The 26,265-nt window shown below is 38.1% G+C and overlaps 1 protein-coding gene across 4 annotated transcripts in view; it reads right to left on the bottom strand.

Moving 5' to 3' along the window:
• Positions 1-26,265, bottom strand: part of NSUN3 (NOP2/Sun RNA methyltransferase 3) — a 108,417-nt gene that overhangs the window by 28,110 nt on the left and 54,042 nt on the right. For 2 of the 4 annotated variants that reach the window (XM_012474163.2, XM_012474164.2), the window contains one exon: positions 23,155-25,490. The exons of the other annotated variants lie outside the window; for them this stretch is intronic. In XM_012474163.2, the coding sequence (XP_012329586.1) occupies positions 25,211-25,490 (280 nt within the window). In that variant the 3' untranslated portion in view covers positions 23,155-25,210. Of the gene's footprint in view, positions 1-23,154; positions 25,491-26,265 lie in introns of those variants that run through there. 4 annotated transcript variants of the gene reach the window in all.

Here is a 26,265-nt window from a genome sequence, read left to right on the forward strand (position 1 = left end):
CTGTGTTAATGCCCACTAGCTTCATTGGCTGCCACGACACCCCATTGGTATATTAAATTTTCTGCTGAATACATCTCCCATTTGGCTATTTGTGCTGATGCGCAGTGTCCTGTTCTCTATATTGGTGTCCTTCTTTTTCGAATTTAGGTTCAAGGTTTTATACAGTGCTAGTGACTACGGAAAAGAGTCTATTATATACCCCATAACAACCATTTGTTCATCTCTAGTTTTCCTAGCTCCATTGTAATTTCATGTTTATAAGAAGAATTGTTCAGAAAGAAACTGAGATATAGTATATTTTATGTGAGGTACATGCCATACACAATCAGGAAGGGATTTTTCAACATTTTCTGTAGCAAAATTCTAAGCCAATTTTAAAGGATGCTGACTGTGGAAAACTGACACAGGAACTAAGCCAGCAAAAGAATTTAAAACACAAAGGACAATGGTAGTATTGAGCACAAAAATGCTAAATAAGGTGGCTTATAAATTTGGGGAAATTAAGCTGTCATTTTTAAGCACTCATCAGTTAGATTTTAATTTTGCACCTGTTTTGCAGACAGAAGTTTTGTGTCTAATTCTCATATAAACATTTTAAGTAATCAGACTATATATCTATATTGCTTTCGTGGGGTACCGCTGGGAGAATTACTTTAATTACATTTAATCCTATTTAGGACTGCTTGAGAGGCATTCTAACACAATAGGAGAGTGGACGTGGATAAAGTTCAGGTCAGGGATTTACTAAGTTTTTACGGATTTCTTATGTTCTGTCCTCCATTATGGGATACAGCCATTTTTGTAGATAAAATACTAAACTAGCAAACCCAGGCAAACAGGGGAAAGACACTATTGGTCACCTACTTTGGAAGAAATGTGCCCTCTTTGAAGGCTAGATCTGGTGGAGAATTTGTGAAATGACAAAGATTTTTTTTTAACTTTTTCTTTTTTTAGAGAGAGAGACAGGATCTCTTTCTGTTGCCCAGGCTGGAGTGCAGTGGCACAAATATGGCTCACTGCAGTCTCAACCTCCCAGGCTCAAGTGATCCTGGCACCTCAGCCTCCCAGACAGTTGGGACTAGAAGTGCATACCACACACCCAATTACCTTTTACTTTTTGTAGAGATGGGTTTTTGCTACGTTGCTTAGGCTGGTCTCGAACTCCTAGGCTCAAGGGATCCTTCCATCTCAGCCTCCAAAAGCCCTGAGATTACAGGTGTGAGCCACTGTACCTACCTATTTTTCTCATTTTTAATCATGATTTCTGGGTCTCTCTCTTTTCTTGCAATGCCATCACATCAGGAACTAGCTACCTTACTAGCTAGTTAATTTGAAACTTAGTATAAGCATGGATTTTTATTATAGAAAACCTGTGCATTCATCTTAGGGGACATTGAGAAGCTTTGGCTAATTCCTGAAACTCAAAGTATCCACATGCTCACATGTTGTACCTGAAAAGGAACGTTATTGAAAGTGGTTTGGCGTTGCCAAGTTTCTCAGGTACCATGCTAAAATTCTGCCAGAAGTAGCTTTATACTCCAAAGATTATACTCTACTCACAGCAGCATAGTCATTAAAACTAAATTCTGTGTTCAAATTATCTCTCTTCCACACCCTGGAAGTGTAAACTAACACCTTTGAACCTCCACTTTCTCACCTGTATAATGAGGATACGACCACTGCTGTGGTTTGAATGTGTCCCCTGAAGTTTATGTGTTCTAACTTAATTCTCAATGCCACCGTGTTGAATAGTGAACTTTCAAGAGGTGATTAGTTAATAAGGGTTCTGCCATAATAAACGGATTAATGCCATTATTATGAGTTAGCTATCTTGGGATAAATTTGGCCCCTTTCCTCTCTCTGTCTTGCATGCTTACTGGCTCTTTCACCTTCTGCTATGGAACGATGCAGCACCCTTCCCAGATGCCAGCACCATGCTTTTGGACTTCCTGGTCCTCAGAACCATAAGCCAAATAAATTTGTGTCCATTATAAATTATGCAGTTTCAGCTATTCTATTATAGCAGCACAAAATGGGCTAAGACAACTACCAATTCAGGCATTTGCAGTAAGAATGAAATCATATACTCGTTTGTACATGAAGGCACTCAAGAAGTACAGTGATGAGTATGAGTTATCTACTGCTGTGTAACAGTTACATAAAAACTTAATAGCTTAAAACAGAAATAATCTTTTATTAGCTCAAATTCCTATGTGTCGGGAGTTTGGGAGCAGCTTAGCTAGATGGTTCTGGCTCACAGTTTCTCACGAGACTATAGACAAAATTTTGGCAAGGGTTTCAGTCATCTAAGTCTTGACTAGGGCTAGAACATCTACTTGCAAAATGGCTCATTCATAGGACTCTTGGCAGAAAGCCTCAGTTCCTTGCTCGTTGGACCTCTCCAGAGGACTGTTTTATTGTCCTCGTGGCATGACACGTGGTTTCCCCTAAAGAAAATAATGTAAGAGAGAAAGGCTGAAGCTGCAATATTTTTTATGACCTAGCCTTTGAAATCACATGTAATCATCTCTTACTGGTTACACACATCATCCCTATTCAATATGGGAGAGGACTACACCCTTGTGTTTACACCATTGTGTTTAGACCACTGGCAAAGACCACCAGAAACCATCTGGGAGACTAGCTAACATGATATGATAACTGTGCTGACAATGAGGAGGAGGATGAAGGCATTGACCACAGGAGATGAAGAGCTTACCTGGACTTTAGAGAAAATATGTGATGTTACCTTTGCTTTACTGCCCAGAAGAAAGAAGCTGGATATTCAACGTGAAACTTTAATAATTCTAAAGAACACCAAGAAAGTTTCTGAATGAACTGTTCTCTCGAAGAGCAATATAACTTACCAGTTTCCATGTTCCTAAAACATAATATATTCTAAGCTCATTCAACAAATATTTGATATGCATTATGAATTATTGTATTTGCTTGGGATGTATCAGTGAATAAACAAAGATCCCTGGGAGCTTGCATTATAGGGGCACAAGAGGCAATAAAGAATTAAGTTGCATGATATGCTAATGATACATTAAAAAAATAGAAGATGCACAGTGTAAAGGAGATCTAGAAATGTTGGCATGGCATATGCGGTTGGTTAAAGGACTAAATATTTGTTGAATGGATGAATGAACAAGTCATAGGCCTGCCTCTGGAGTCTCTGGGAGACAGAACTTCAAAAGTTTTATGTTCACCAAGGGAAAAAAAATAGCTTAAAACACGAATTAAAAGCAGTAGCTTATAGAACCTAGAACACATTGACTCTAAGAGGTTCTGGGTCTCAGAACACCAGTGAGAGTAGCTGTTAGACTGGACACGTTAGGAACAGCACACAAAAACCACAGTACTGAATACTGCATGTATGTAGTGACCAGGATTATTCAGGGCAACAGGATTACTGTGAATAATACTCAGCCGAGGGAAAGCGTGGTAGACTCAGATTCAGAAGAGTCTACCTACTTGAATGCCAGTGACTTCTAGACCACATGGTAACCCTTCAAGACAGTATTACCATCTCCATTCCACAGAAGAGTAAACAAGTATTCAGAAGCCAAATGATTTACTAAGCATCTGACTCATTTCAAAGACATTGTTCTTTCCATATGGCATATCTCTTCTTCCAAGATCTTCTTGAATATGTGATGGGAGAAAAATAGCACTGGTAAAATATCTAAATGTACAAAGGCATGAATTGTGATTTTTACATGTGGGACTCAAGAAGGACCATAAACTTCAATTTTATAAGTGCCATATGGCATATAGTGTTTGTGCTGATCTCTTCACATCTTGAAACAAGATTTCTTAAGCTTCATGAGGTACAAAGTGAAATATGACTCAGAACCATTGTTCCTCCTGAGGGGTCTGTATGTATCATGAAAATGACAAGGAGCAGAACACAGAGATTACTCTGTAGACATGGAACTTCATACGTTCCTTCCTGGACTAGTGGGAAGGTAGGCATTATACTCTTCAAGACAGCCTGCACTCAACATGGCAGCAGTAGCTATGAATTTGGATCAAATGATTCTCACTTATTCGGCTCTCATGACAAGTAAGCAGAATAAAACCTATCCTGAGTTCCTTATTGCAAAATTTTATGTGAGATTATACTCACGACTATTACTTAGTAAAGGTAGACTAGAAAATTTACCATACTTACTTTTGACACACAAATAGCTTGACTCCTAAAATAACATGCCAGAGAGAAAGAGACAGGAAGAAGCCAAATATACATTTCTAAAGAAGGCTAGTGGTAGTTAGACCAATTTTTCTACTTGCAAAAGTTACAGACCTCTCTTTGTAGCAATAGAAAAGACAGAGAAACAGAGACAACAGCTAAAGAAATCATGCTTTAAATGAATGGCTTAGAATATCTATCGCAACACAAAGAGACAGCTCTCATCTCCGAGAATAGTTTGGAGACTTCCTGTGTGGTCCAGTAGAGGAGTGCCTGGCCTAGTTTTGAAACACATATGTCCTGGCTACCCGATATTAAGTAAGTTCACATGACATATTAAATGTATGTCAATGGTTTAAAAGTCAAAGAAGCCAGTTTTGGCTTGCCAAATAAATACAATTTCAACCTCATCCTGCTCTTTGTCAAAAAATGATGTATTTCTATAATAAATCATAATCCCACTAAGCACAGCCTCATAATTTGACACCAATCTTTTCTCTCAAGAGTCATTACTCAGGTTATCATCTCTGAAAGAGAATGGTGACATTTTTGCTTAAAAAAGAACTCAATTTTAATTTCTACCCACTGTACATTTTAAATGAGGCGGTGCAAGCTGTGGAATGTTTGCATCTGCCTCTATCGAGCCCAGGAATCCAGTCCAGGGAAAGGAAGGGGGAAAAAGGGAAACACCTGTCGAGAACCCAAGGGTGTACAAGGCGGGCAGAGAGGCCTCCGCCGATCAACACTTTTTGACAGATGTCGCGTCACTGTTGCCATCTCTCTTTTGCCAATTTTTAGCTCTTATGATATTCAAAAATTTAATTCTCAACTTTGGGAGGAAAAAAAGAACAGAGACAATGTTTATTCCCCATACTCTTAGCTCTGGTTTGCCAAGCTGATTTCTGAATATGTAAATACTTTTCTCATGGAGACGCAAAAGACCATCTTCTTGGTCTTGTTAAAGAGAGAAATTCAGCCAGAATGTTCTCAGGGTAGGCTGGCAGGGAAGCCAGGGAGGTATATTTCTACTCATGTAGCTGTTTAAGTTAATTTAACCAGAAATCCTGATAAAATCACTAGGTGTACTTTGTGATTGCTGCTCTGGAAACATGGCTTTACCTAGTCGGGGGAGAGGAGTGAATAAAGGGCTTTAAGGAAAAACTGAGTGTTCCACTGTTGACAACACTTTTGTCTCACAGTAACTCACCAGTGAGGCAACCTGCCAGCATAATTCATGACTCCCAAGCAGCATGGGAATTGCTTAGCTGTACCCAGCTGATGGTGAGACCCTTAGGAGTCATTAGGTCTTTGAGGCAGTGCTGGAAATTTGTGACATCAGATGCTAATAGTTGAGAGCACATCACACTCGGGAAGGAGAAAAATATATTATTGTAATACAAGGTGAAATATATGATTACTGCTTTGCAAATTTATTGAAATAAGGCACATTCGTGTAGTACATGTGGAAAAGTGCTAAGTATTGATAAGCCACTTTCTACAGAGCCCTTTCAAATAAGGCTGGTATTTCTGGTACACCTTTTTGCCCTCTAGGCTGCTGCATTTCAAACAAAATAAAAAGCCCCCCCAAAAAAAGGACTCAGTAGCAAAGAAACATATTATCAGAATATTAGAGGGCCAGGATCAACACATTCCCCTACCACCTCCATGACCAAAGTCCAAAGTCTTTGGTAAGGGTCACTGGCAACCAAATAAGTAAAACCTGTTAGCAATAATGCTGAGAGACAATCCAAGTGTTTTCCCTTTGATTGAGGGCTACTGTTGTGTTTGCAAATATGTTGAGGGCTATTTCTGTTGGAGATGAGTTGGGAAAGCAAGCACAAGGTCAGGAGATCAAGCCAAGTGTCTTATCTTGCCACTGTTTCCTCATGAGGTTTACTGAACATTCCACTAATTCATTCATTCACCTATTTGTTCATTCAACAAGCACTTATTGAACATATACCACGTTGGTGACATCATTGTAGGGTGCTAGACATACAAAGATAAGATAAAATCCCTGTCTCTAAGGAGTCTATTATCCTGCAGAGCTCTGCTTGAGCTGTTGAGATTCTGCAAGTTGTAAAGATTAAGACTAAGAGAAATTAAACTAGTGAAAGAGTTTATGGACAGAATCATGGATATTGATACAAAGGAATATTTTATTGGGTTCACTGAAAGTTATAATATATGGATGTGTAAAGTTTTCTTGAACTCATGGAGGAGTATTTTGCTTCTGTTCTAAGCGGGGGCTGCAGTAATACCTGAAGGTGTCGTTCAAACAGCACCCTTAGCTGAGTGCCCTGCTTTGATACCTAGTGCAGAGAAGAAAGAGCACATATTTGGGAATGTTTGTATTCATGTTCTAGTCTTAACTCTGCCATGAACTCATTATGTGACTGTTAACCAGAATCTTAACCACTTTGGAGGCATCAGCCTTCTTAATTACAAACAAGAGGGATAGAATATATGATTCGATTTAGCGATAAGTTCTGTGATTCTTTGACTCTTGTATTCTTCAATCAACCAGGAATGAGTATACTCAAGAAGTAATAAAATCCAGACAGGCTGCTATGGTTCCCCGCTTAAGTCCTCTGTTAGCATCTCATTGACTTCACTGATAGCATCTCATTACCATTGAACGTCCAAAATTAACATATCCAATCTGTTTGCTGCCATGATTGTTCTCCTTTTCTCTGACCTCTCTGTAGCACTTGATTCTAGTAATCGACTGTTCCTTCTTAAAGTTAGTTCTTTCTGTGGCAATATGGCACTATCCTGCTTCTTTTCCATCTCAACCTATTCTTACAGACTCAGCTTAAACCCTACTAAACACTGGCTTTGTGATAGCTTAGCCAGGGCTTTTTGTTACATGCGATGCATACATACATCCTGTTTCAATCATCACCTTAAAGCTTTCTTCCCATTGCATGAAGTCCTTCTAGGAGATTTCATTCCTACTCATGCTTGTTTGCTTGAAAATGCAATCAGGTATCTCCAATTGCCTAGAAAACAGTTTGACTTGAAAGTGCTCTCATTACTCAAATTCAGCATATCTCTCATCAGCTATTTGTCTCTTCAAAGTAGTTCTCCTATTTTCCCTTTTCTATCAACAGAAATACAGGTCCACCACCTTTCATCCAAAACTCTCAAGCTGGATGTAATTTGAAATTAGATATCTTCAAATATTAGAAGAGTAACATGTTATATATACCATATGTTTTTAACACTCCCAAGAGAATCTCAGTCAGCATCCAAATTTGTCCCTTTGATTGAGCTAGATAACAATATGTCAGCTACTGTCATACTGACAAATATGCCAAGGAGTTGAGACATAAACAGGCAAACATAGGTCAGGAGGTTGAATCAAATATCTTTTCTCACCATAAATATGTTAATATTTGCAGAGCAAACCATATGGTTTTTTACACAGTAAATAAAGATTCTCAGTTCAGGGAAGACTTGCTACCAAAAGACTTCAGGAGCCGGGTGCGGTGGCTCACGCCTGTAATCCCAGCTCTTTGGGAGGCTGAGGCAGGTGGATCACAAGGTCAGGGGTTCGAGACCATCCTGACCAACATGATGAAACCCTGTCTCTACTTAAAAATACAAAAATTAGCCGGGCGTGGCGATGCACACCTGTAATCCCAGCTACTCAGGAGGCTGAGGCATGAGAATTGCTTGAACCCAGGAGGTGGAGGTTATGATGAGCCAAGAACATGCCATTGCACTCCAGCCTGGCGACAGAGCGAGACTGTCTCAAAAAAAAAAAAAAAAAAAAAAAAAGACTCAGGTCAGATCACTGCATGTGTTATCAAAAAAAAAAAAAAGAGAGAGAGAGGAAAAAAAAAACAAGCAACCAACCAAACAAAAGATTTTCAGAGCTGTTTAAATCTGAGGGTTGTGAATTAATATTAATAATGATAACAATATTAAAATTACAATTATTTATTGGAAATTAATAATCATTCAAGTACCATATGAGACATTTTATGTGCATAACAGTAATAATAGAAACATGCTTACTATAAAGTACTCTTATTTTTCCTTATTTTGCATATAGGAAAACTGTAAATTGCTACCATCATTTGTAAATTATCCACGCTTGAGTCATTTTTTGTTCCTCTCTCTTCCTTTCCTCTATATCTAATTAGTCTTCCAATCCTGTTAATTCTTCCTTTCTGTCAATCTCTCCTTTTGGAGTTCCATTGCTATCATGTGACCTAACTCAGATCCTAAGACCCTCTCTCAGACCCTTAATACTGTAAAGCCCAAATCAATAGTCTTCCTCGTTCTATTCAAACTCTCCCAAACTATCACTGTTCTTAAATAGCATATTTATTATGTATTCATTCACCTTTTCACAAACACTTACTCAATATCTACTCTATGTGGCATTTGTGTCTTGAAAAAGCTTCAATGGGTTATTATCGCCTTTTGGATTAAGCCCACACTCCTTGGATTCATATTTGAGGCTCCAAATAATATCTACATTTTCAACTTTATCTCTTCCTATTTAGTTAGTTGAACTCTGGACTCCAGCCACCATACCATTAATATGTTACCTTGCATGTGCTTCTGTGTTTCTGCTCAAGCCATTTCACACTCCTATTACATCCTCTTCCCTTCTCTTTATCTGGTGAAACCGTGCCTATTTCTGTGGATTTAGCTGTGCTCTCCTACTTCCTTTAGCCATCCTTGACCTCTCCTCTCTGGTTTATAATTATAGTCAATATATAACTGACTCCAGCCTTTAACATTCACTATTCATTTAGCTTATAGTTATATACTGCCTTCTAGTGCTATTTAATTTTTCACATTTGTAACTAAATTGAAGATTCATTGAAGACAGAGGTAATTTTATATTTCTTTGTACTCCTCACAGAGTTGAATATAACTCACATAACCGAAAGTTGTAACATATTTTATGTTTCAACCACTTGTTACAGGAGGGATGAGAGAGGGAGCCAATGTCTTCCTAACTCCCTATCTATTCAAACATTTTTCTCTCCTTATCAGTTATCTCAAAGTGTCCTACATTATGATAACAAGAAGAAAAACAACATAGTAGAATTATCTCTTTATTGAGGTTAGGTTCTAGAAACAGTATAGAGGACAAATACTGCATTGATATAGTTTGGCTGTCTGTCCCTCTGAATCTCATGTTGAAGCGTGACTGCCAGTGTTGGAGTGGGGCCTAGCAGGTAGCATTTCGGTCTCAAGAACTCATCTCTCATGAATGATTTGGTGCCTTCCCCACAGTAAAGGGTAAATTCTCACTCTATAGTCACAAACCCAATGGTTAAAAAGAGCCTAACACCTCCTCTCTCTCTCTTACTTCCTTTCTCACCATGTGATGCCTGCTTCTGTTTGCCTTCCCTCATGACTGAAAGCTTCCTGAGGCCTCACCGGAAGCAGAGCTGGTGTCACACTCTTGTACAGCCTGCAGAACTATGAGCAAATAAACCTCTTTTCTTTGTAAATTACCCAGCTTCAGGTATTCCTTTATAGCAACATGAAATGGACTAACACAAATATAATCAAAATTACCTTTGTAAACCTCTTAGGAAAGTGCTGTGTTAGCGACCACCAACTGTCAATCAGTCCAACACACCCAGTTTCTCCTCTAATCTTAGAAAAAAAATTGTTTTTTCAACCTAGCACCTCATTATATAAACAGCCATGCTTTATAAATAGTATGTCTATGTAAATAATAGAATCATAGAGTGGCAAGATGCTCACAGTAACAAAGATGTACAGTAAGGGAACATGAGCTAAAAATCTCTCATCTGTTACGCACTACATGCACTCACTCACTGAATGTGGAACGAAGGAATAAAAAGTGATTCTTGTTAGCCACACATTTCCAACTTAAACGCTTGTTGAGAGCTGGTCTAAAATTACTTCTTGAGTTAGGCAGAGTTCTAAGGTGGCCCCCAAGATTCTCACGTCTCCCTCACCCGCACCCTTGTGTGATTCTCCACTTGAGTGTGAGCCAGACCTGTGAATATATGATGGAAGAGCACCACCACGATTGGACTACCAATCAGTTGACTTGGAATTCAATAAAAGAAAGATTGTTCTTGGCATATCTGATTCAGGTGAGCACTTAAAGGGACTGGGAGTCTTTCCCGAAGGAAGAAATTAACAGATTGATAGAGTGTGAGGTTTATGCATGGGGCCACGTACGAGGACTTGCAAGTGGCCTCTAGATGTCGAGACTGGTTTCTTGTATGAACACTGAACCTCAGTCATGTACCTGCAAAGAAATTAATCTTGCCAAAAATTTGAGGGAGCTTGGAAGGAGATATTTTTCCAGGAAAGCTTCTAGATAAGGGCATACCCAATTTACACCTTGATTTTAGCCTCTGAGATCCTCAGCAGAAAACCAAACTAAAATATTCTGAACTGTTCACTCATGGGAACTCTAAGATAATAAATTTGCATTCTTTTAAACTGTTAAGTTTTGTAATTTGTGATGCAGCAATAGAAAATCTAATACATCATCTGCTTTCTATATATCAGGTGCTATACTAAACACTTTACATTTATGATCTTTTTTAAAATTTTTAAATTGACATATAATTGTATGTATTTATGGGGTACATAGTAATGTCAACACACACAATGTGTAGTGATCAGATCAGAGTAATTAGCACAGCCATCATCTCAAACATTTATTTCTTTGTGTTGGGAACATTCAATATTCTCTATTCTAGCTATTTAAAAATACATATTATTGTTAACTACAGTCATCGTATGGTGCCATAAAACACTAGAATTTGGGTCTTCATGATCTTTTAATTATCCTTATTGTGGAGCTGAGAGACATGAAGTTTAAGGAGGTTACATGATTTGCCCACGTCTGCATAACTAGGAAGTAACAGAGACAAAGGTGCATACCCAGATTTACCAACAAAGTCCATTTTCTTAACCACCTCTGATGGGGAAGTTGACCATTCTACTCTGGCCTGACTGCCTCAGTTAATGTTCTGCATATCAAACTCTCTCTGTGCTTTCATCAACCTCTGTTTGAATTTTTATTCCTTCTGCTAAGAACTTTTTTCCTTTATTGATATTCAAAAGAACCTGCTAAATTAATGTATTTCATTAAACATTTATGAAACACCCACTATAGGAAAGCAGTGAATGAAGAGCTGGGGGAACTCAAAGATTCATAAGACAGCTCCTGACCCTCAAAGCACTTACATACTAGTGGGAAAACAACTCATACACAAATATCACAAATGAGTAAGCCTAGCCTTAAGATTCCAAAAGAAAACATTCTGTGAATTCATCTGACAAAGGGACTTCCGTAGAGAAGATGCGAAGACAAATTTATATGACTGTTTTAGATGAGACCATATTAATGGGAGTTTCTGAGCTCCACAAGATTTAAAACTAAAGAAAGTCTCAATAAAAAAGTAATAATAATAAGGAAAAAAGGAGAAAAAGAAACCCTCAACTAATTGTAATGTCTACTTATAAAATTTATGATGAGAATAGCAATAGCTTAATTTATTGTCTGCTTACTCTGGGCTAAGCAATGTGCTAAGTACCTAAAGGTATTACCTCATTTAGATCTCACAAAATGCCTATGATATAGGTATGATGATTGTTCTTTTCATTGTTGTTATTCTAATTTTACCGATGAGGAAACTAAGATATAAAGCGTTTAAGTAACTTGCCTAACATCACACAGCTAGAAAGTGGCATAGAATTCGAAGTCAGGCTGATAGACTCTGGTACATGCACCCTTAACCAGTATACCTTCTACAGCATGCTCATTTTATTAAAGAGGGAGGACAATGAGAGAATAAAAGCCATGTGGAGAATGGGGTAGGTAAAGGGAGATAAACAGGTAACTGCTGCAGCTGATCATAGAATTTAGCTATGTTTCTCAGCACATAAGGCAAAATGGAAAGTAATCTGAAAACATTCACTGAAATCTAAGAGAAATTAATAATTATAGACCTACATGGGGTAGGGTCGGTGGGGAAGGCAGCAGGGAGACTTTGAATGAGATGGCATATAATACCTTATATGGGATTTTTAAAATGTGCTAAAATCAACTCTTAAACCAACAATAAACTAATAAAATGAATTTTTGTAAAGACACATGGAAATGAATTTACATAGTACACTTATGTACCTTTTTAATTAACTAGGTGCAAAAGGAAATGGCTAGTTAGCAGTGGTTTTCAAATTGCAGATTCCAAATCATTAATGGGTCATGAATTCAAGCATGTCATGAAGTCAATTAAGTGGGTTACAATCTTTAAAGAAATATACATATGTGTATATGTATATATAAGTGTGTGTATATGTGTAATACATAACGAGTTGAAGAATAAATATTGTGTAATAAAACTTTCTGTATGTCTATGGGCTTACATTTGTATGTCATCTTATAGACATGATTCAAATTCCTTAAAAAGTGTGAAAGCCACTGCCTTAGCTTTGACTATTCATCTTGACTATCAGTTATCTCAGCTGGGCTCTTGTCAAAAGCTCCATTAAGAATAATATCAGATTGAAGTCATTAGAGACTGCTTGTAATGTATTTTGATTTGTTGATTAAAAGGAGACCTTCATGCTTTAGATTTCAGGCAGAGTGGAAAGGAAGTTGGTTTGTAATTAAGGAGGTTTTTACTTGCATTGAAAGGGGGAGTATCTCATTTCTGCAGAAGGGAACTGCAAGAAAGTGTGTAGGAGACAAAAAAAAAAAAAACAAGTATTTCCTTCTCTCTCTCTCTCTCTGTTTTTCCTTGAGACTAGGTCTCACGCTATGTTGCCTACCAGGTTCATCTCAAAACTCCTGAGCTAAAGGGATCCTCCTGCCTCAATCCAAGTAGCTGGGATTAAAGGCGTAAGCCATCGTGCCTGGCTTCAAAAGCATGTATCACGAAACATGAGATCTATTTGATCTTTTCAAATGCATGAGTGCCTCCCTCACTCTTCTCTTAGGCTGATCATATGGCCTGGACTAGGCTGATCATATGGCCTGGACTGTCCTGGTCACATAGTGTTGTCCTGGTGTAATTAAACAGCTTGCTTTTCTACTCTCAAAAATGTCTTGGTTGGATAATAAATTACATGGCCCCCTTTTCATAGCAAGGAACAAATGTCCCTGCCCTGGAAAGACATATTTGTAGGGAAGGGCTGTACCAAAAATATTCTGCCCTTTTATTTAAATTATGACTTCCCTGTGCTTTTCTTTCTCCTGGCAAATCTTCTAAGATATACTTGTCAGGGAAGACTCCATGTTTTCCTACTTAGCAGTATCAATAAAGACCATAGCAGTGTTTCTCAAACTGAAGCTCAAGGTCTTGGGGATTCTCAGAGGACTCTCTGCTAACTCAGCTCCCAGTGAGAACGTGGATACTTTTATATTTAATATTGAAGTGACTCTGAATTTTTAAAGATATAATGTAGGTATATTCTGTATCATCTGGATGGTCACTATGAGATTCTAGTGCTTAAGAAGGTCTTTATGTTATTATCAAGTTAACCCCAAGCAGTACTATTTTAATATTTGTGAAATAACTTGAAAACACCAAAGCTGTTTTTAATATATAAATTCTGTATTTATGGAAAGTTCGAGACAACACAGCATCTAAGACACCACAAAAAACCAAGGTTTTTGGTAGTTCAAACAGAAAATTGGTGGAAGAATTGACAAATAGCTAAGACACACTGAACATGTGATGAACAATAGCTAAGACACACTGGACACCAAAATCCTGCACCTTAATAGTAAGTGCCGTGCTTCGATTTCATGAGGCAATATAGTTGTAACAGAATAGCATCATCTGAGATATTAAATTAATGCATTTATTTCAATTTTATTTTCCAATTGTTAACAATGTTTGTAGAGCTTCGTGGATTTTTAAACTTGTATAAAACTATGTGTATACAGACTTTTTTACACTGTTCTGTTTGTTCACTTTTAAATCCATATTTTAATAAAACACTGGGGCCCCAGAGAATGTTTTCGCTCCTTTACTATATGTGGTACTTACATTACCAAAGTTTGAGATGCCTAAGAATGAAAAACATCATGCTTGGAAACAGACTGGTCTTCTGTGAAAGAGAAGCAGAAACAACCATGCTTTCTGGCATGTTGGCTTCATAGAAATGCCAGTTTAGCAAAATGAACGTACTGCTAAGAATGTGAACACAGCTGGTCATACTCTTCAATGAGGCTCTTTCACCTGTTTCTCCCTTGTAATTCCCATCGCCTCCCCCACTTTATTTACTCCTGTATTTATCAACTCCTCTTAGACCTATTTTGATTCTCCACTATTTTCTTTCTTTCTCCCTTGACTTTTGTGTACAGTTTTAATCTTTTGCCTCAGCTGCGGTTACGGATCAGAAGACTTTTACAAAGAGAAGAGACAGGATCAAATAAAACACCAGTCTTGTAAATGCTTGGAATATAGTAATGGCTCAAAATATATTCACTTTTCCTAGAGATAACTTATTTTACTTTAAAGGTTAGGCAGCCAAAGTTTAGAACGTTTTAGGGCTATTTAATGTCACAAATTCAGTTAAAGGCAGAAGTAGTTCCAGATCACACTAATTTTTCACATTAAAAAAAAAACCCTGGGGTAACTGATAAGTTTATGAAGATTAAGATTTTTCTACAGTTTCTGTGCTACTTCAATAATCTATTTTTTGACTGTCCTTGATGTGAAGTACAATTTCTTTTTCTATTTTAAGATATTCTCATCTGCTGTCCTGCCCTTGGATATTCATTGTAGGTTTGAAGCATCCTCCAGAAGACAACTATGGATTTATCCATTGACATTCCAACCTTATTATTCAGCCTATTTCATTTTGAAATTTTCCCACACTGTATGCATGCTTCAGCATGCCCCTAAAGTAGTGGTTTCTTTGTTTAATTTACATCTCTCAGTCCAATGCACAAGGTTTTGAAAGTGGTTTGACTATTTCTTCAATTCACTGTGGAAAAACCAAGTATTGCAGCCTAAAATACAGATATATGGTTACCAGATAGAAGTATGAGAGCAAAAAGACTACATTTTCAAATATCTAGTTCACTGCAAAAACACCAGGTGCTGTAGCAGAATTCTAGCTAATTACAGAGGGAGAAATGTAGCAAGTGACTTAAAGGGTATCCCAACCAACGAGCTGGAGCTGGGACACTTTAACCATTCCAATAATTAGGTTTCCTCAGTAGGATTACTCAAATTTCTATGAAGACAGTAAAAGAGAATGTGACTTGTGTGTGTGTGAAAGAGAGAGAGAGGGAAAGAAAGAGAGAGAGAGAGAAATCCAGTTTTCAAAGCCAGAGGGCTTAGCATAATACGCTAAGGGCTCAGACTTCATCCCTTAGGTAAGTGGGAGTCACTGACAAATTTTAATCACAATAGTGACATGACCGAATTTTGTTGTACAAAGGGCACTTTGGCAGCAATAGAGAATGGAGATTGAGAGGTGTGAGGCAGCAGGTCAGAAGATGAGTTTGGAAGAAAATTCAATAGCTCAGATGATCTTAAGCAAGTCAATGTCAACGTTATCAAGAGAGAACAATAAAAAAGACAGGTCTTGGTTATAATCTAGAGGTGAGAGTGAGGAAGAGGAAAGAGAAAAATGGAACATTACTCCCAAGTTTCTAATTTAGAAGGCTGGCTGGCTGGTGGTGTTTCTAAATAAACTGAGAAGAGGAGTATGAGCCAAGAAAGTTAGAGGCGAGGACATTCACTCTGATAGCCACAGTTTTCTCAAGCAACGAGGAGGCAGGGCATCTTCTAAAAGAAAAGAGGAGAGCGTTTATGTAGGAGAGATACAGAGAATAGTCAAAGTTTGGAAAAGTCACTAATGAAAATGGAAAAGAAACCTGGCCAAGTAATAGCCAAAGTTTTTAAGCAGTGTAAAAATCTTAGGTGAGCATGAATTGGTGGTAAAATAAATCTGCACAGTTGTGTAAACATGTAGTGACATAAATCTGCACTGTCCACTGTATGATTTTCTTTTTCTCCAAACAATGCTCAGCGATGTAGGATCTATCAGTAAAGGCATGGACTACGGACTGATAGAGAATTGCAAGTTTCAATATCAAGTTCGATGGGAATGTAAGACAATGACGGAGATGAGAGCTCTGTGAGAGGTAAGTTGTAAGGCGTTAAGCACAGGGTCCAGGATGAATAAAGAAAAGCAACCAGAAGGGAAAAGGATAGGCTTCAAGGGAGTTAAGGTTGAAAAACTACAGGTATCAAGAAAATTGGATTTCAGTTTATTTAAAATGAGAGAATAATAAAGCTGGAAGCACAGAAGGTACTGAGATTGAACACTCTTAAGTGGAGAAATTATAGATCTGTGTTGTTCAATACAGTAGTCATGAGTCATATGGGACTATTTACATTTATATTGACTAAAATTTAAAAATTGTTCTTCAGGGCTGGACATGGTAGCTCATACCTGTAATCCCAGCACTTTGGGAGGCCAAGATGGGTGGATCACTTGAGGTCAGGAGTTCAAGACCAGCCTGGCCAACATGGTGAAACCTAGTCTCTAACAAAAATACAAAAATTAGCCAGGCATGGTGGCAGGCACCTGTTATCTCAGCTACTCAGGAGGCTGAGGCAGGAGAATCTCTTGAATCCAGGAAGTGGAGGTTGCAGTGAGCTGAGACCTCACCACTGCACTCCAGGCTGGGCAACAGAGCGAGACTCTGTCTCAAACAAACAAACAAAAAAAACTGTTCCTCAGTCATGCTGAATTGAAATGGCACAATTCTCAGCTCACTGCAACCTCCACCCCTGAGTTCAAGGAATCCTCCCAGCTCAGCCTCCCAAGTAGCTGGGACTACAGGCATGTGCCACTATTCTCAGCTAATTTTTACTTTATTTATTTATATTCATTTATTTATTTTTTTGGTAGAGATGCGATTTCGCCATGTTGCCCAGGCTGGTCCCTAACTGCTGGACTCAAACGATCTGCCCATCTTAGCTTCTCAAAGTACTGTCATTATAGGTGTGAGCCACTGCACCCAGTCACACTAGAGCCGTATTTTAAGTGATCAGTAGACACATATGGCTAGTACTGTCCATGTTTGGTAGAGCGGATACAACAATGCAGAAAGATCCATTGGAGAGTGTGATAGTAGACAATGCCAGGTTCTAGGAAATGCTCAGGACTGTGAGCTACTGAATGAAGAACATGGAGATAAAAGCTGTTGGAGAAGAGGCAATCAAGCAGCCAGGAAGGTGGAATACTGGATAGGTTTTCCACAGAAATGATGAAGTTAGCCAGGATGGTGGCAAAAGTTCTGATGGGGAAGGTATGAACTAGACATGATAATCCTCCATGGATGTATTAACAGAAGGTGTGACCAGATAGATGAACACCTACACGTTGTTGGTAGCGGTGATGTGCTTCCTGGTGGTTCATCCTAAATCCTTCATGCCTCACCACAGTGTCCCTCGCTTGTGATACATGCCTGACTGACTCAATCTAGGCTCTGTCACAGATTCCACTTAAACATCTCCTGGTTCAAAATTCACCTCTTCTAAAATGATATCAAATTGCTTCTGCCAACTCAACACTATTGGATGGAAGAAGAACTTACTGAATTAATTCTATGTAGCCAAGTTGACTAGGTAGCTGAAAATAATGCATCAATGGGCAGAGGTAGAGCTTCACAGAGAAGATTTACAGATATTATCTTTATCATCACAAAGTAGTCTTTTAAGGAAGAAAGAACATAGGTAGTTTGATTTGTGTATGTCTGCTGTGTTTATAAACACATTTGTTACAATATAGGACTTACCCTGAAGTATTTACGATCAATTTAAGAGGAATGAATATCATGTGAAAATGTGGTATAACTAGTTATGTTGGCTATTCATAGCTTAAAATATCACACAAAACAATTTCCAGTGGCATCAGAGCTAGTTGTCACCACCATAACCTCTCTTCCCTTTTGAGAGTTGGCAGCTGTAAGCTATGAGCCCACAGTCATCCTTCCCTAGTAGCTAATTCACAAGTCAGCACAAGTTCTCCAGTTCTCCCCCCACTACCCCTCACCCTGGCAAGTACTGCTAATGCCTTAACGAAGAAAGGTTTACCATGCTGAAAAGGTTGTTAACACCTTGTTTGGATAAATAGGTGAAGAATCGTTCTCTCTGTAACTCATCATTATAAGCTGATACAAGCTCTGTCCCTCTCCTTTCCTTTTGCCATTGCCAATCTCTCTGAACTTTGTTCATTCATGTTAATATCTGCAATTCTATTTCCACTGGCTTTGAAGAACTAAGAAGGAGCTGGGTGCTATGCTTCCATTTTTTATTTTTCAATTAACTATACAATTTCAGTCTGTTGGTTCTGCTAGGTTGTATAGTTATCTGTGTGAAATAGGCTCTTCCATAGCAATATGCAGTAGAAAATTCCTTTTGACAAGCCATAGCAAGCTTAATGGAGTCATGGCATATACCATTAAATAGCTTCCAGTGGGGCAAACATCCTCTTCCTAAGGCAGCATATGCTTTCCCTGGGTTTCAACATGACAATATGTCCTCACATGAATAAGGAAATTACTTCTATCATTTGTGAAAAGTGTCAGAAAGGTATGGAGTTAATCTTTAACAAATTATATTTTAAAGGGATATAAGCTCTACCACACTTTCTTCCTCCTTAGATTTAATATAACCTGTTTCAAAAGAAAAGTTTAACACTGAATTACATGTCAATTTTAGAATGTCTTCTTTATTGTCTAATCATTCCCTAATTAGAATCTCCTAACAATTCTTTTAAAATGTTTGTTTTACATGTCACACAATAATATTAATAGAAACTATACTGTCAAGATAGTATTTCATGTTCTCTCTCATTGACTTTGCCTGAAGCCACTCCAAATTCTGACATTACTCTTAATGTTTTCAGGACAGATGCTTTTACAGCTTTCAGCAAAAGTAGTAGACTATCAGCATACATTAGGTAACTTGTGAAACTCCTTATGAATATTCTTCAGATACCCATGGAACTGTGTGATTTTCTAGCTTCAATGTCGTCTGAAGAGTAACATCAGAAATGGGCATCACCCTTATTTCCCTCCCCTTATTGCTTATTTCCTCAGCAATAAGGCAGGGAAAGGGAGATTGTAAACCATTTATTTAAACCATATAAATGGGTTGAAAATAAATTGTGCTATCTGCTCTATTTGTCCCCAAAGCCAAATTTACCTAACACATAATACAAGTAGTCTCATTCAATTGCATCAAAGGACTTTTGGCATCTAATAAAATTATTGCCATTGATTCTAATTTTCTCTGTATTCCAGATGAGTTGCATTCATCTATGCAGATTATCTGATGCTTATCTCTCAGGCATAAAGCCTTCTTGGATAAGGGTCTATTAGATTTGTGATTATTTGGTCATGTAGCCAGGTGTGCAGGCAGCTACTATTTTCTACCTACCCACACTGTATGAAAGACTATTTCTCATAATACTGCTAAGGGAGTAATATGCAATCTGAGTATAAGGTTATAGTAATATACATAATAAGATAAAGAACTGCAGGACACCTTGATTGCCAACCACAGGTAATATCTGATGCTTAAAAAAATTCAGTACAAACCATTTAAAGGCATTACATTTATTCATAGTCTATTTCTGAAACTAGTGGCTGTTCAGCTTGCAGATGGCAGGGAGAAGTTAATGTGTTGATAAGCAACCTAAATTTTTATAAAGCCAAGTAACTCAGTGTCACAGAACGTAATATGAATTACTCTTTGCTTTACAATCGACACTGCAAATCACCTCCAAATTTCCATTCCTCAGCTCAACATCTGCAAAGAAAAGGAAGGCAGAGAATACCTCCACTGATTTCTGGGTATCAAAATCGTAAGACACAATTCTTTGGAACATGCCCTAAAATAGTTCAAAGGTATGGTTTTTTTGTTTGTTTGATTGTTTGTTTGTTTTTAAGTATTGATTAATCCTTTCATGCCTTGGGAATAGGATATTACACAAAAGGGAAAACTGAACAATGGAAAATAGGGATAAAGTCAGTTAATAATCTTGAGGGTTCATATAACCTACACTCTGCGAGACAGCATAGTATAGGGAAAAGTGCCTGGGCCTTGGAGCCAGCTTTGATCTTGGCTTTACCCTATTTTAAAACTATGAAATAGTAAGTTTAATGATTTATAATTAGCCAAAGAGAAGAGAAGGGGAGAGAAAACATGCATCCTTTTTTTTTTTTTTTTTTTGAGACGGAGTCTCGCTCTCGTTACCCAGGCTGGAGTGCAATGGCGCGATCTCGGCTCACCGCAACCTCCGCCTCCTGGGTTCAGGCAATTCTCCTGCCTCAGCCTCCTGAGTAGCTGGGATTACAGGCACGCGCCACCATGCCCAGCTAATTTTTTGTATTTTTAGTAGAGACAGGGTGTCACCATGTTGACCAGGATGGTCTCCATCTCTTGACCTCGTGATCCACCCGCCTCGGCCTCCCAAAGTGCTGGGATTACAGGCGTGAGCCACCGCGCCCGGCCCACATGCATCCTTTTTTACAAGTAATAATACATGAGGCCAAGCACAATGGCTCACACCTATAATCCCAATACTTTAGGATGCTGAGGTGGGAGGATCGCTGGAGGCCAGGAATTTGAAATCAGCCTGGGTAACATGGTGAGGTCACATCTCTACAGGAATAATAACAATAAAATTAGCCAGGCATGGTAGTGTGGTCCTGTAGTCCAAGCTTCTTAGGAGGCTGAGGCAAAAAGATCACTTGAGCCCAAAAAGTTGAGGCTGCAGCGAGCCATGATTACACCACTGCACTCCAGCCGGGTTGGGGGCAGGGGAAGAAACTAAATTCCATTTGATCCAAAGTGAAAAAAAAAGGGTTAAATGAAAATGAAGCTCTGCTGTCTTTGCAGGACTGGCCTGGGACCCGACCAGGAAAGGGTAACAAAGGTCAAACGAGAGCCACACTGCATGGCCAGGAAGTGGTTTCTGAAGAAATGGGTTTGAAGGATTTATCTGGCAACTTCTCATTCATTCAGCTGTGGCCAAACTGAAATCCTGCGAGCTGTACCCCTGATACCAAGTGTAGAAGCCCCAGAGGCTGAAATGCCCTAGAACATTCACCTTCTCCCCTGGGATAGGGGTGAGGAGGCCATGCAGAAAGACATATTCTGAGAGATCAGTGCTCCGAGAAAATAACATGTTACAAGATCATGTTTTTTCTATTTTTAGAACATTTTCTATAACTCAAAACAGCATTTGTATAAAAATTCACGCAAAGTTGCTAGAGAGCATACAGTTTCCCGAAATGTCCTGGGTTTTTGTTACCTTCAATTTTCTAAGGATGCATTCCAATCAATGGTAAAATGCAGACATCATGCAAGACTTCATTATCTTTGGTAAAACTATTCTCATTATTTTGTCTTCTCACAGTGTTAACTCTGATATCCACTTTGTGCAGGGTCTGGTAGTACTAAGATGTCAGAAAAACATTAAGGCTGGATCTACAAGAGGCCAGTGTTTCCAAACAGCAGTAATACCCCCTTGGCCCTCACTCCGACTTTACATATCTATACAGTCTGTCTATAGATGGGCTGTACCCATCACTTAGCAGTGTAACCTTGGCAAACTACAAACAGAGCTGAGCTTTCGTTTTCTCATCCACAAAAGGGGGTTATAATACTTATGCCTGGATTTGTTTTAAACATCAATAAACACAACATATGTAAAAAATATTAAATGCTCAATAAATATTACCATTTCATTATAATTATTATGGTTTTTTATCCTCTCATTTAAAAAATAATAATTTCAACTTTTTAGATTCAGGGGATATATGAACGGGTGTGTCACATGGCTATACTGGATGATGCTGAGGTTTGGGATACAGATGATCCTGTCACCCAGGTAGTGAGCACAGTACTCAAAAGGTAGTTTTTCAGTCCACACCCCCTTTCCTCCCTCCGTGCTCTAGTAGTCACCAGCGTCTATTGTTCCCTTCTATGTCCATGTGTTCTCGACGTTTGGCTCCCACTTATAAGTGAGAACATGTATTAATATTTAGTTTTCTGCTCCTGCATTAATTTGCTTAGGATAAAAGCCTCCAGCTGCATCCAGGTTGTCACAAAAGGACATGATTTCATTCTTTTTTTTTTTTATCACTGTGTGATATTCCACGAGGTACATGTACCACATTTTCTTTATTTAATCCACTGTGGATGGGTACTTAGGTTGATTCCATATCTTTGCTATTGTGAATATTACTGTGATGAACACATGAGCGTATATGTCTTTTTTTGTAGGACGACTTATTTTCCTGTGGGTATATACCCACTAGTGGGATTGCTGGGTCAAATGGCAATTCTGTTTTAAGTTCTTTGAGAAAGTTCCAAACTGCTTTCCACAGAAGCTGAAGTAATTTGCATTTCTACCAACAGTATGTATCAGCAGTTCCTCTTCTCCACAGCCTCACCAGCATCTGTTATTTTTTATTTTATTGACTTTTTAATAATAGCCATTCTGACTGCTCTTAAACATTATCTCAGTGTAGTTTGGATTTGAATTTCTCTGATGATTAGTGATGAAGAACATTTTTTCATATGTTTGTTGGCCATTTGTATGTCTTCTTTTGAGAAATGTCTGTTCATGTCCTTTGCCCTTTTTTTAATAGGGTTATTTGTTTTTTGCCTGCTGATTTAAGTTTCTTATAGATTCTGGATAATAGACCTTCGGTAGATGCATAATTTGCAAATATTTCTCCCATCCTGTAAGTTGTCCATTACTCTGATGATAGTTGCTAGAAGCTCTTTAGTTTAATTAGGTCCCACTTGTCCATTTTTGGTTTTGGTGCAATTGCTTTTAATAAAACACACATACACACACACACACACACACACACACAAGTCCCACTTGTCCATTTTTGGTTTTGGTGCAATTACTTTTAATAATAAAATCACACACACACACGCATGCATTTTTCAGTAATCACAGGACAGTATAATTCAATAGTACACCAAATATTCAGATTAAGGTTTATCGCATTATATTGGGAAAATAATGACATTCAACAAAGTACTGTGTGCAAATTTACTCTGTGATTAATCTACGCAAAAAAAGCCTACTCTTCAAACCTATAGTGTCTGAAACAAACAAATAATGACAACTTAAAAAAGAAAAGATCTTTTCCACCATCATTGTTCTTCCATATTAACCCAATATACTTGATTTGGTCCAAGAGTTCTAGCTTTATGTTTATTTAATTTTTTTTTTTTTTTTTTTTTTTTTGGTACAGAGTTTCACTCTTGTCACCCAGACTAGAGTGCAATGGTGAGAACTAGGCTCACTGCAACCTCTGGCCTCCTGCATCCAAGTGATTTTCCTGCCTCAGCCTCCTAAGTAACTGGGATTACAGGTGCCCACCACCATGCCTGAATATTTTTTTTGTATTTTTAGTAGAGTCAGGGTTTTACTAGGTTGGCCAGGCTGGTCTCGAACTTCTGACCTCAGAAGACCCGCCTGCCTCAGCCTGCCAAAGTGCTGGGATTACAGGCATAAGCCACCTCGCCCAGCCTCTAGCTTTACTTTAAACATATCAGTTGGACATAAAGGAAAACATGATTAACAGACTGAAGGTACAGAAAAAAAAAAATTTCCTGAGACTTCCTGATGATATGAACCCGGTTACATACGCTTGCCAAACAAAAGATATTAACAAGCAAATAGTCTCTAGTTTAAATGCACAGAATGTAATGAACAATTCAAAAGTATTCAGCTTTAGCAGAATTTGTATTTCTATGATCAGATAAAGTTGTTTTTTTTTTTTTAAAAAAAGGCTAGTTTCCAAAGAGATGCAATCTTTTGAGATGTGCTGCATAATTTTTCTTAACAGTTGGAAAAATATGTTTGGACTCTAAGTGAAGTAATTTCTGGAGAGAACGTGTGATCCTAACTGAAGCTAAAACCCTAAGTACATATAAAGAAATGTATACAGTATTTCCAGGATATGTGTAAACACAGAGAGCCACTTAGTAAATGGCATTCGGTTCTGGTAATCACATAATCCACTCTCATTAGGCATCTCCCTCTTGTGCATTAATATGTGACATCATATTCTCACAGAACATTTTATAGCAGAGTGAAATAAAAAGTCCCTCTAGATTGTGACTGTAAGATAATCAGATTCTGTAGTGCTCATTATGACTCCAATTATGTAACAAAACTCTCCAAATATAGTTCAGTTATTGCAGTTATTAATCATTGTGGTTTTGTCTCAAGTACTTGCTTTATAGCCTGCTGGATAGACTCCATAATTCTATAAGCTGAATGTCGAAAGTCAAACATGTGCATCTGAATCTTCTGTTCTAAAGGCCTTTCAACATTAATTTACCCTTTCAATTTGTATTTGTAAATACAAAAAAAAAGTGGAGGAAATAAAGCTGGTGTCAAAAGAGTCACTGACCTTTGCAGTAAACAGAAGATAGTCTTTAACAGAAAACAACTTTGCAAATAAAAAACCTATTTCGCTAGAACTTGAAATAGTGCTACTTAAAAAGTTAGTCTCCAAATACCAATCGGTTGTGAGACAATCAGTTACAAAAGTAGGGGGGGGAGGGGAAAAACCTGAATAAATGTGTACATTTGATACGGGTGGATATGGTCAGAGCACCGCAAATGCACATTTTTAAAGGTTAAAAGCACTGTCATAGATAGAAAATACAGTTCTTAACATGCTATGCATAAAACCACATATTCTCATCAATTTAACTATAAAATGCCAAGCAAAGACAGCAGATTATATAGAACAGACACCATCTGCACCACCTTAAATCACTGCTACAGATATATTTCTAGGAAAAAAAAATACACCTGAACAATTCTCAAGCCTAGATTCTAAGATGCTAAAGTATTAACTAAACAGGATTCCACATAGACCCAGAAAAAGTAACTGGATAATTATTTAAATATTAACATGTACTGAGTTCAGAAAAATAAATACAATAATACATAAACATGGTTTACAAATTCATGTCACCATTTTCCTGTGCTCCATGATTTCTTCAATTTGGCTACATACATTGGGCCCCAGGCTTTGCCCTTATCTGGAATCACTAAGAGCCCACATTCCTGGCCAGTGGGAGCAAATGTGAAGTCTTGCGAGCAAGTCCTTGCTATTCCTTTAATGTCTATAGGCATCATGTTACTGTGGGAGTTTAAAATTTCACTGATCACATCTTGATTTTCTGCCTTGGAAAGTGTGCAAGTAGAGTATACAAGTATCCCTCCAGGACGTAAGGCCTTAATTGCAGACCTGTGTGCAATCAGAAAAATGTAAAAGATCAGTTAAGTACATTAAAAAGAAACCAGGGGGTCTGAGAGCAAAGATTACATATTTAAAACTAACCTTACTCTGATTTAGACTGCAATTACTTTGCGTGTTTTCTAATCTTTTTCTTTTTTTCTTTTTTTTTATTGTGACAGAGTCTAACTTTATCACCTAGACTGGTATGCAGTGGCACGATCTCGGCTCACTGCAACCTCCGCCTCCTAGGTTCAGGTGATTCTCTTGTCTCAGCCTCCCAAGTAGCTGGGATTACAGATGGCTGCCACCACGCCCAGCTAATTTTTGTATTTTTAGTAGAGACAGGGTTTTACCATGTTGGTCAGGCTGGTCTCAAACTCCTGATCTCAAGTGATCGCCCACCTCAGCCTCTGAAAGTGCTGGAATTACAGGCATAAACCACTGCACCTGGCCTCTGGTCTTACACCTATTTATTTCTAATTTATCCCTGATGACTTAGGAAGTGATCATCAGACCAATCAACATTGAAAAGATAGAGAGTAGGTTAGACTGGTTGATTGTTTTGTTATTCAAAAAGTGGGAAAATGGGGATAGAGAAGAGAATACGAATTTGTCCTTAAATTGATGGGAGTAAAAGTAAAAACAAAGCATACACATGAAAGCATAAATAAGAAGTCACTGATTCCATACTCCTATATATTGCAATTGGGGCAACCAGGCAAAAAGTTGGAAGGTTATTATCTAAGAAAATTGAATAAACTCTTTGGGAAGACTTCTAAGCCAG

This window comes from Aotus nancymaae, unplaced genomic scaffold, assembly GCF_030222135.1.
Source record: "Aotus nancymaae isolate 86718 unplaced genomic scaffold, 86718_ANA_hifiasm-v0.15.2.pri h1tg000022l_1, whole genome shotgun sequence".
Classification (NCBI taxonomy): domain Eukaryota; kingdom Metazoa; phylum Chordata; class Mammalia; order Primates; family Aotidae; genus Aotus; species Aotus nancymaae.